Source organism: Oncorhynchus nerka, linkage group LG28 (genome assembly GCF_034236695.1).
Source record: "Oncorhynchus nerka isolate Pitt River linkage group LG28, Oner_Uvic_2.0, whole genome shotgun sequence".
Taxonomy (NCBI): domain Eukaryota; kingdom Metazoa; phylum Chordata; class Actinopteri; order Salmoniformes; family Salmonidae; genus Oncorhynchus; species Oncorhynchus nerka.
In genome coordinates, this window is record NC_088423.1 from 80,159,119 (window position 1) to 80,171,540 (window position 12,422).

A 12,422-nucleotide genomic window follows, 5' to 3' on the forward strand; every position below is an offset into this window, starting at 1 on the left:
GGAGCACTGTTTTGTGTCAAGAACTGCAATGCTGCTGGGTTTTTCATGCTCAACAGTTTCCCGTGTGTATCAAGAATGGTCCACCACCCAAAGAACATCCAGCCAACTTGACACAACTGTGGGAAGCATTGGAGTCAACATGGGCCAGCATCCCTGTGGAAAGCCTTCAACACCTTGTAGAGTCCATGCCCACACCATGCGGGGTGTTTTGTACACTCAGTTTATACAGTAGAGAGAGTAAGAGAGGCAGCAGGGGGCGCAACAAGTTGTTTTCTTCTCTGTCGTTCCCATGACTTTCATTCTCTCTCTGAGTAGAATTGTGTTTCAGGACGCCAGGGATACAGAGAGCGTGCGTGAGAGAGAGTGAAAATGAACGGAATAATGTCATGTTGACCAGTGACCAGCACGTTTACAGAACGTTTGGATATTTGGAGCGGTTTTAAAATGGATTAACTGATTCGGTTGTAGTAACTTTTTTACACCTGGATTGAACTCTGTCGATAGCTTGGATTATGAGGATAACTGGCGCCACAATTTACCATTGAGAAGCAGCAATACTGCACTGGAGAAAGCAACAAGATAGCAAACACAAACAGTCATCCAAGGTAGGAACAGACCATTTACGTTTTATGAAAGTGTAATAATATAGGCCTAATAATAATCATAATAGCTTAATCGTAATAATATAATACATAAGGAAACATATAATGCAATTGATTAAATTATTGACATTTTAGTAATTTATCCATAATTATCCTTATAGTGTTTTTGTTTTGTCGACTAATTTCTTTCAAAGAAAATTCAAATGGTAGCCTACATGCTATGTTTCTATTAAATCGCTAAGGATTTCATATTTTGAAAGTGTAATTTAATGGCTCGCTACTGCGCGCTCACACTTTAAATCAAAACCCCTCAGCCTGGACGAGAGCCTCCTGTCCCGTCCCTGTCGTGTTTGACAGAATGTCGATCTTTTTGCGCAGGGTGCAGCCAGCTTTCTATTTGTTGATAGCACAGATATATACATGCCTGCAATTGTGATGGTGTTTACCATAACTAAATCATATTTGTAATAGCCCAGCCTCATAATACGTTTTAAAGACGTTTGAAGTAATAGGCATATCCTACATGTTTTTGGATAAATTAAATTCTAGGCTTTTGTGAAAATAAAGTAAATAGATATTGTGAATATTATTTATTTAATTTAATTCCAAACCTCACATGGAGTGGAATTGCACCAGTGTGAGACAAACAAAACAACTATGTTTAAGTTGGGATCTTTAAACCCCCACATTCATCATACCAAGTGTGGTTTATTTTGAGAGATACATCACAGATGAGTTTTTACTACACGCACAGTGATAAAAGTGTCCCTGCAGTCCAGCCATCTGAAAATGGAGTCCTGTTTCAGTGGGTGGCCCATCATTAGGACCAGGGTAAGGGTCAATGGTCAACACACATGGTCAAGTGGGCAGAAGCCATGTTCCCCTGAGTCTATGGCCAGGACCTTCAGACAAACTGAGACACTAAAGAGCAGACCAGACACTGCATGTGGTCTTGAGGAGAAAGTGTTGTATTAAATATGATATTACTGCTTTATTGCTGTGTTATTAATGTCATTATGTCTGCAAATACAACATATCCTTTTTTTAGGTACTGTAACCCTCAAAATCTAGGAGATATGAGGGGACTTTGTATCTGGATTCTGAGGTGAGATATCACTTGTCACTTACAATCACTTTGGTGTACACTGAACAGACTCATCTTAAACATGTTGTATCACACTGCAGCTGCCGATCATGCACTATGCATGACTCAATTTAATCCTTTTGTTTTAATTGTCTCCATTTGAGATTCTAATACTTTTTCTCTGTAAAAAAGCTGTTAAATGTATAATAGCTCAGTATGCTATCTGTCACACACAGAGTTTCCATGCTTCTGCTGCTGCTCAGGCCAAATCCCCTGGATTGCCAACTCACTATAGACCACAGGAAGGTCAGTAGAGTGGCTGGGGGTCAGCAGACGGGAGAAGGGGAGCAGGGAGGGGGTTTTGCTGGGTGGAGTTTTAACATGTGTGTGGTCTGTTTGACATCCCCAAGCACAGGACGATAGACCTCCCTCATGTGTTTGCAGCCTGAGAATCCATTTTTCACTCGCCTTTATCATCATCTCACGCCAGTTGGCACAGACTCACGGAATCTGAACTGCCAAAGAAGGCATGATCTTGTCTTCCGATCGTAACTGTAGCCAATTAACACCCTCCAGTTCACAGAGGATGCATATCCTTTCAACTGTACAGGGGAAGTTTATAGTGTCTGCTGCCGTGATGATATTGTTCAACCACAAAGCCATTAAATACAACACTAGTCTATCTCGGGCCATTTAAACATGCAATCAGTCATTGAGGAAGGATGCCCCCCCAGGGGAATCCGATCCGGGTGTAAATCTGTCCACTCACAGGAGAGCAGTGGTGAAAATACGTTGTCCAACACTGGGGAACATGTAGAGGATCATACCAGCAGTCAGCAATACATCCCCTTCAACCTCAGTGCTATGAGAAATGAAGAGTGGCTTGGGAAGGGGGGGGAGAGGGAGAGGGAGAGATAGAGGGAGAGATAGAGAGAGAGAGAGAGGGAGATGGACAGGCTAACTGTCGGATGGGGCATTCCTCTCTGGGAGAGAGTTTGTCTCTGTTGGCCCTTTGCGTTTCCAGGAGTCCAGCTGTTTGACCCATGGCTGACCCTGGAGATGACAGTGGAGTAGAGTTACAAAGGCTGCAGCGAGGAGAGGCCATGGTCTGAGTGATCTCTGAATAGCCCCATGTCGGTGACTGACAGAAGGATAGCTATCTGCCAACTCTCCCTACTATCCCTACCGTTTGGGTATTCTCTTACAGTCTTCTCAACGCCAAAGGGAGGCTGAGCCTTTACCATGTGCATGTGTAAGCTCACAGAGGACAGGATGAATGTAGACAAAGTGGCTCTTAAAGAGCTGGATTTCCTTCTTTGCGGCTCCTTAGGCAAAGCTGGCTGGTGTAGGGCAGGGTTGGCTGGCGCAGGGTCCTGAGACAGAGAGTGCAGTGATAGCCACTAAGGCGCTAATACGTCTCTGGCAGCTTTACACAGAGGGCTAGAGTCAACAGAGGGATATGCAGGTAGTCAGTAGGGGATGGGAGAGTAACAGACAACCTCTAATCAGACAAATCTGGGTTTTATCCGACATGAACAGAAGCTCATCGCATACACAGCGAGGGAGAAAGAAAACCGTTGTTGATGACATGAGGTCATTATCTCATTGGCTTCAAGTCTTTCATGAATAATGATGTTATTCTTTTTCTTCTCTACTCTGCTCTTAAGTGGTATCTGTTTCATGCTATCCATGCTGTGGGTGGTGTAGGGCTTTAACTCAGGATGTTCCTGCAGGTTCCTCAAAGGGCAGAGCAGCAGGAGGCTGGAGGAATGCAGGGTGGGGCCCCAGGCTCCTGGGGCTCCTGGGGGCCTTGGTCCTCCTGCTCCCGCTCCTGTGGGGGAGGGGTTCAGGAACAGAACCGACCCTGCCTACCCTCCCACACCCCCTCCATGGGTGCTGTTGCTTACCCCTCCAGGCCGGATGGCCACCACCCCAACCAGAACCCAGGCCATGTAGTGTCTGCCCTAAGACCCACTGTCCCACTGCACCGCACCAACCCTGGGAGACCCCCACCGTCCAACAGCAACACCAGCTTGGCCAGCCGAGGAGAGCTGAGGGACCAGCAGAGAGACAGAGAGGCCCATGCTGGACACAGGTACAGTATCTATCACACCATACAGACAGGGGCCTGTCTCTGTCTTTCAGTCTGGCCTGTGTTTAATGCCCAGTCTAAAAGTGTCCCTGTGGAGCTCCAGCTCACCCCATGGTCCATTGGACTCCCCTCCAGTGTAAAGCTATTCTTTTATGGAGTCAATGGCTCGGCTTGTGCTTGGCGGGTTTGTGGCCTCCTTCCTGTGAGCTCGAGTTAAAAAGCTTTTAAATAAATAGAGCTGACAGTTGAGTAATGGGGGGTTGTTGACGTAGGAATCCAAGTCTCCAGACAAAGCACTCTCTGCTCGGCGCTTGTTTGCTGATAGTAATATCCATCTGCTTCCATCCGCTGTGTATCTTTGACATTTTGTTTGACAGTCTTTGATAGTCCAGTCAACACATTTTGAATGTAAACAAGTGCCGTAAGTGGAGGTTATTTAGCACAGACAATTGTCTTTACCCGTGTGTGTGTGTGTGTGTTGTTTGTGTGTGTGTGTGTTTTTCAGGAGGGGCAGTGACAGTCCCATCATTCCAGGGAAGTATGGCTATGGGAGGATGCCTTACGTTGTGTCTCTCCAGACAGACACAGGCCAGAGGTCTGGGATAGAGACAGGGACTGGTCTCTCCCACAGACAGAGACGCTCCCCACTCTCTGACCCCAGCCCGTCAGCCACCAGGCACGGAGGCCACAGGCCTAACCCCTACCGGCCGCCCTACAACAACCCCCATCTCCACAGCTACAGCCCAGTCCATCACCAGCCCCCAGACCCCCAACCCAGGTCTAACCCTAACCCAGCCTCCCTTCCCAGGTCGAACCCTAACCCAGCCACCCCTCCCAGGGCTAACCATAACTCTAACCCTAACCCAGCCTCCCAGCCCAAGTCTAACCCTAACCCAGCCTCCCCTCCCAGGGCTAACCCTAACTCTAACCCTAACCCAGCCCCCCAGCATAGGTCTAACCTTAATCCAGCCTCCCAGCCCAGGGCTAACCCTAACTCTAACCCAAAACCAGCCCCCCAGCCCAGGGCTAACCCTAACCCAGCCTCCCAGCCCAAGTCTAACCCTAACCCAGCCTCCCCTCCCAGGGCTAACCCTAATCAAGCCTCCCAGCCCAGGGCTAACCCTAACTCTAACCCTAACCCAGCCCCCCAGCATAGGTCTAACCTTAATCCAGCCCCCCAGCCCAGGGCTAGCCCTAACTCTAACCCCAACCCAGCCCCCCAGCCCAGGTCTAACCCTGACTCTAACCCCAACCCAGCCCCCCAGCCCAATTCTAACCCACCCTGGTCCTCCTCACTCTACCAGCCCAGCCAGAGGCACCAACCTAGGCAGGAGCAGCAGCACTCATCCAGCCAGGCCTCAGCGGCTCAGCAACCCTTTGGACGGCCCTACAACCCACTGCCCACCTCCTCCTGTGTGGGAGAGCACAACCAGTACAAGATTTGCAACACCGATGTAAGAATGGTTCAGCCATCACTTATGATCATTTATGAATGAATCCCTCACTGTAACCCACAGCTAAACAGCTAAATCAATCATGAAGGGTAAAGCATGGAGGTTATTAAGGAAGATGAGGTCTGATAAGACAGATATAGTGGAGATGTTGCGATGGTTGACAATGCTGGGCTGCGATTGTAAAGACTGGAATTTACCTTGGGGGAGAATGTGGCCATTTCTGGACTTAGTAGGCCGGGGGACACATATTCACTCTCTATCTGTCTATATGTCTGTCCAGGCCTGTCCTCCAGCCAGTAGACACATCAGAGCGGTGCAGTGTTCTTCCTACAACAGCTATCCCTTCATGGGTCGACTGTACGAGTGGGAGCCTTTCAATGAAGGTATGGGAGGGTCTTGTCATGTTTTTCATATTGCCTTGGTGTTGGACAATATTATCCAAGGTGTGTGGTGATGTAAGCGCCAAAGTATGTCACCTGTCTCGGCCATTTTGATGAATGTCCTGAGCTGCCAGATGTTGTTTAGCTGTTTAGAGATCTAGGTGTCTTAAGTATCCAAGCAACAGTCAAAACACCTCAAGGATAGACAATTACTTTTAGGATACTGATTAACATTTGATGTTTTTCTTCTCTCTGTTGGAGTGAATGGTATTTACTGCAGACGTATGACTAGAATAAAGCTCAAACAACTTCACTTTAGTTGATGAGGACAGGTCAAGTTTGCTTGATACCTATCTGGCTCCAGGTCATCTACAAGTCCATGCTAGGTAAAGCTCCGCCTTATCTCAGTTCACTGGTCACGATGGCAACACCCATCCGTAGCACGCGCTCCAGCAGGTGTATCTCACTGATCATCCCTAAAGCCAACACCTCATTTGGCCGCCTTTCGTTCCAGTTCTCTGCTGCCTGTGACTGGAACGAATGGCAAAAATCGCTGAAGTTGGAGACTTTTATCTCCCTCACCAACTTCAAACATCTGCTATCTGAGCAGCTAACCGATCGCTGCAGCTGTACATAGTCTATCGGTAAACAGCCCACCTATTTTTACCTACCTCATCCCCGTACTGTTTTTATTTATTTACTTTTCTGCTCTTTTGCACACCAATATCTCTACCTGTACATGACCATCTGATCATTTATCACTTCAGTGTTAATCTGCAAAATTGTAATTATTCGTCTACCTCCTCATGCCTTTTGCACACAATGTATATAGACTCCCCTTTTTTTTCTACTGTGTTATTGACTTGTTAATTGTTTACTCCATGTGTAACTCTGTGTTGTCTGTTCACACTGCTATGCTTTATCTTGGCCAGGTCGCAGTTGCAAATGAGAACTTGTTCTCAACTAGCCTACCTGGTTAAATAAAGGTGTTCTCAACTAGCCTACCTGGTTAAATAAAGGTGAAATAAAATTTTTAAAAAAAATCTCAAACACATGAACATGCAATTACAACACTTTTAGCAATAGCTGTCCTTGTAACCTCATGAGCTAATGGACAAAACATCTGAGTGAAGTCCAAGTGCAGGTGGATTACAAACCTGACGTTACATACACCCCACTGCCTGCCAACTCCCAGTGGTTTCCAGGCCTGGAGGGCATCTGCCTCCCTCCCACACAAGATACACCACCCAGAGATCTGTGGTTCTAATTACCACTAATGCCAGAGAGGAGCAAATAACCTGTTAACTTCCCTTGATCCCTTGGATTTATTAAGAATTTGGTTAGCTTTCCTTGAATCCCTCGTTGTTGCTTGGCATTACCTTTCACAACACAGCATTACTGTAGAAGGCACACTGCAGACATTGATTTACTCATCACTTGTAATCACAGGATAATTGTGAGGACGTGCCAGTATTTAGTCCACTCCATCAGTTGCTAGATGGCAGCATGGCTCAATGGAAGAAAACAACTCAACAATCTCTTCACCAATTACTGCACTAGATCACAGTTCTAATGCAGCAGTCTACCCAGCTTGTCCACCTACATTGAACAATGTACATTTACAGCCCTGCCAGGCACCCTACCAGAGAGAGATAATGTTTTGTACTCATAAATCATATCAAATCATTCATTTCTGTGTCTCCTCTGTCACAGTTTCAGGGGACCAGCGTTGTGAGCTCAACTGTCGTGCGATCGGTTTCCGCTTCTACGTGCGTCAGTCGGATAGGGTCATCGATGGGACGCCGTGCGGCCAGAACGAGACTTCCATCTGTGTGGCAGGGAGGTGTCAGGTAGGACACTTAACTCATTTACCAGTGGCCTGGCCAGGCCTGTGGACTCCTGCCAAACCACTCAGAATAGAACAGAACAGTGACAGGATGGATGGAATCAGAGGAAAGAAAAGCTTAATTCATTGAGATGAAATGTTGACATCATTCCACACAAACCTTCATACACGAGAAAACACGGCCCCAAAAGAGTTCTCAAGATCAACTGCATCCAAATGCAAGATGACAGCACATTTTATTAAAGACATTTAATCAATTATATATAACCAGCAGAGGGCAGCAGAGTATAACACTGTTATCTGTCCATGAGGAGTGAAACAGAGGTCAGTTTGGGGTGATTGGGTTCTGAGTCCAGGATCTGGGATCTCAATGAAGGATTATGATGGACATATTTGTTCCTTTGACTTGATTTTTTATATACATCTCTAAAACACACCTGTGGCCAGAACTTGGAAAGACAACAGTCCCTGTGTAAACCTGTGCTATTGACTGGCTGTGTCCAGTGTGCAGCTGGATACGTTTTACTTCTTATTTCATCAGGATTGAACTCTTAGAGATGTTTTTCCAATATGATTTTAAGCCACAATTCTGAGTGAACCCTTTCCAAGTTGCGCTCTAGGAACTCGTGCTTGCCTCTGAGTCTCCCTTCAACCCAATTTGCTGCGCTCTCAACCACATTTTTCCCCCATGGAGATCTTTACTATATTAAGATTTAATCAAGATAAAGAGTCCCTCTGATCTCATATTAGCTTTAAGTAATTTCCACTTTTAATATCAGTGAAATTGTGATTTATCACAGGGGCCAGTGTTCTCACCAGACCTTCAGCCCTCCAGCCGATAGATATCTGGGCAGTGTGGTGACTAGCTGACCCCATGGAGGGAGTGGTCCGCTTTTATGTGGCCGGGGTGGGATCTCACTCAGTATTCATGCAGCTGGTCTGTGGGTGTGGTATGGACTGCAGTGTGCACTGTACTGTACTCTACTATACTGTACTGCACTGAACTGGACTGTACTGAAACTTACACTGTTGTGGTATGGACTGCAGTGTGCACTGTACTGTACTCTACTATACTGTACTGCACTGCACTGAACTGGACTGTACTGAAACTTACACTGTTGTGGTATGGACTGCAGTGTGCACTGTACTGTACTGAACTGGACTGTACTGAAACTTACACTGTTGTGGTATGGACAGTAGTCTGGACTAGACTTTCTGGACTGGACTGCTCGACTGTACTCTACTGTATTGGACTGTACTCTACTGTAGCTTATACTGCTGTGGTCTGTGGGTGTGGTATGAACTGCAGTGTGTACTGTACTCTACTGTATTGGACTGTACTCTAGCTTATACTGCTGTGGTCAGTGGGTGTGGTATGAACTGCAGTGTGTACTGTACTCTATGTGTCTGGGTCCTTTTTGGCTCTGTCTCTGATACCCTGCAGTGAGTTTCCCAGTAGGTTTACTTGTGTATAAGGCGGACCCTGGATTTGAACCGACGCCAACGTCAACACCACTTACCCAGAAAGCCTAGGCATTTCCGACAGTGCTTTAGTATTTCCGACAGTAACTTCACCATCTGCTACACATTGTGAGCTAAACCAACCAGGGACCATTCTGTACTCTCTCTCTCTCACTACTAGGGAACGTATTGAGGCCTGATTTCTGTGTATACTCACCTAGGGAATATATTCAGCAGGTCAGGGCACATCCCATAGTAGCAGTGAGATGCTGTCATAAATTATATTGAGGAGACCAAAGTAGACTGATGACATAGACACTGAAACATCTGCTTTTCCTGCCTTGGCCCTTTTTGCTTGCGTACAATAAAATCACATCTCCTATTGTAGCTGTAACCAAAGGCTCTGTTTATTCTGCCCTCTGTGTGGAGCTGGAGTCAGTTTGCAGCAGGCATCTCTTTACTTTGTATGGTTAAACTTTGACTCTCTTATTTCACAATGTGTCTGCAGAGGCTTATGGCTGCATTCTCTTTGAGCTCAATCAGATTTATCCTATAGACATGTTGCATAGAGTAGAGCCCAGATCTGTTTCTGCCTTGTCTGAACTCTGTGTTGCTGTGTTTTATAAGCTCAGGGTGTGTGTGAGTGTGTATGTGTGTGTGTGCGGATGGGGGTGATTTTCAAATGTGATGAGAGGTGGTGCTGGGGCGTATAATGCAGGAGTATGTGTGTTTATTTATGTGTACCACACACCAATAGATAAGTAGAGTTTCCCACTGCAGATCCTGGAGAGCTTGGCATCCTGCCCACTCATAGCCCTATAGCTCTACAGTCCTAAATACACACTGCAGACACAGACAGGTTTGACCTAAATTAGGCTCAGTGACAATCCCTGTATTATTGCAGTAGATCATTTGTTCTCAATGATTTACCTGGCTAAATACAGGTTGAATAAATAAATATTGATCCTCTACTCTTTCTATTAGTCTGGCTAAACACATGCCTTTTGTGTGGTCCATCCCGGATCAATATGATAAACAACAAAACTAAGGAGTTGATTGTGGACTTCAGGAAACAGCAGAGGGGACACCCCCCTATCCACATCGATGGATCAGTAGTGGAGAGGGTAGCAAGTTTTAAGTTCCTCGGCATACACATCACAGACAAACTGAATTGGTCCACTCACACTGACAGCGTCGTGAAGAAGGCGCAGCAGCGCCTCTTCAACCTCAGGAGGCTGAAGAAATTCGGCTTGTCACCAAAAGCACTCACAAACTTCTACAGATGCACAATCGAGAGCATCCTGGCGGGCTGTATCACCGCCTGGTACGGCAACTGCTCCGCCCTCAACCGTAAGGCTCTCCAGAGGGTAGTGAGGTCTGCACAACGCATCACCGGGGGCAAACTACCTGCCCTCCAGGACACCTACACCACCCGATGTTACAGGAAGGCCATAAAGATCATCAAGGACATCAACCACCCGAACCACTGCCTGTTCACCCCGCTATCATCCAGAAGGCGAGGTCAGTACAGGTGCATCAAAGCTGGGACCGAGAGACTGAAAAACAGCTTCTATCTCAAGGCCATCAGACTGTTAAACAGCCACCACTAACATTGAGTGGCTGCTGCCAACACACTGTCATTGACACTGACCCAACTCCAGCCACTTTAATAATGGGAATTGATGGGAAATGATGTAAATATATCACTAGCCACTTTAAACAATGCTACCTTATATAATGTTACTTACCCTACATTATTCATCTCATATGCATATGTATATACTGTACTCTAGATCATCGACTGCATTCTTATGTCACTAGCCACTTTAACTATGCCACTTTGTTTACTTTGTCTACATACTCATCTCATATGTATATACTGTACTCGATACCATCTACTGTATGCTGCTCTGTACCATCACTCATTCATATATCCTTATGTACATATTCCTTATCCCCTTACACTGTGTATAAGACAGTAGTTTTGGAATTGTTAGTTAGATTACTTGTTGGTTATCACTGCATTGTCGGAACTAGAAGCACAAGCATTTCGCTACACTCGCATTAACATCTGCTAACCATGTGTATGTGACAAATAAAATTTGATTTGATTTGATTTGAACCTAGCTCTCAATCTGACCTCTGACCTAAGGTGTCCCTGCATGCCTCTTGCTCATGTTCCTGACCCACTTTGATGATATATCAGTCAGACTTTATAGCTCAGTAAACATGGTGACATTTCCTTTAGGTCCATGTCTCAGAGCTCATACTGTTAGTCAGGCAGTGAGTTGAGAATCAGAATATTAGAGAATGTCAGAAAAACTGAACATCTTCTTTCTTCCAAATGGCCCTAGATAGTTTAAAAAAAGGATTTGGCAGATATCCAGTAGTCATCGGTTAAAAATGTCAGTAAAGCCTGCTTGTATTGGTTCCTATTAAGTCCCTGTGTTTACTGTGAGACAGGCAGGCTGCATGCTGAATGTAAGAGAGCCTAGCTGGCTAAACACTTGGTCTGTTCTGTAGTCTCTTTGTGCTCAGAGTTGCTTTGTATTAAGATTGGTCTTCCTACAGCTGTGATGCCTTGGCTCCAATGAGCCGCCTCAGGGCTGTGGAACTGGGTTAAATGCAATGCACTCTTAGTTAAAAAGCTCAACATAACTGTGGAATTGCACTACACACTTGAATAGATAGCTCAACATAAATGGTGAAATGAATGACATTGAATGACTCTTGGCGTGTGGCCCACTGTGATCTCCTAAGGCTCGTAAGAAATTTAACAGAATGGTGCCAGATTTCATAGCAGCACTAGAACCATCCGGCATGGAGGTATTCTCAGAGCTAGAGAGGTGTCTATCTCTGTCAGTGAGAGAGTAGTAAACCATATTCTACTACCACAGTCCTGTTACAGTCCTGTTAGCTCAGTTGGTAGAGCATGGCGCCAGGATGGTGGGTTTGATTCCCGGGGCCACCCATACATAACATTGTATGTCGCTTTGCTAAATGCAATAGATGTATTACATACAGTGAGCTCCAGAATTACTGGCACCCCTGACTGGCAATGCACAAACAATACTTAAAAAATATATATAAACAATATCATTATAGCGATAAACTCAAAATACAAATGAGATATACTGTACTTTATTAATGTTTCAATGGAACCCACCAAAATCATTTATTGATTTAAAAAAAAATCTATGTCCTCCAAATCAAGGTTTCACAAAATAAATCACATCTACCAAAATTTAACCAGGAATTAAATTCCTCTTATTTAAGTCTTAAGGAACTATATTGAGCCATTACTTCACTCCCTGTTTCACTAGGGTAGATGAGTAGAGATGAGTAATGTAGGGTATGTAAACATTATATTAAACAATGCTACTTAATATAATGTTTACATACCCTACATTACTCATCTCATATGTATATACTGTACTCGATACCATGTACTGCATCTTGCCTATGCCGTTCTGTACCATCACTCATTCATATATCTTTATGTA

The 12,422-nt window shown here is 45.3% G+C and overlaps 1 protein-coding gene across 1 annotated transcript in view; it reads left to right on the forward strand.

Moving 5' to 3' along the window:
• Positions 1-328: 328 nt before the first annotated feature.
• LOC115113757 (thrombospondin type-1 domain-containing protein 4-like) overlaps positions 329-12,422 on the forward strand; it is a 51,892-nt gene continuing 39,798 nt past the window's right edge. Inside the window, exons 1-7 of the mRNA XM_029641735.2 lie at positions 329-605; positions 1,651-1,707; positions 1,923-1,992; positions 3,420-3,781; positions 4,284-5,232; positions 5,513-5,615; positions 7,326-7,462. Of these exons, the coding sequence (XP_029497595.2) occupies positions 1,679-1,707; positions 1,923-1,992; positions 3,420-3,781; positions 4,284-5,232; positions 5,513-5,615; positions 7,326-7,462 (1,650 nt within the window). The 5' untranslated portion in view covers positions 329-605; positions 1,651-1,678. The remainder of the gene's footprint in view (positions 606-1,650; positions 1,708-1,922; positions 1,993-3,419; positions 3,782-4,283; positions 5,233-5,512; positions 5,616-7,325; positions 7,463-12,422) is intronic.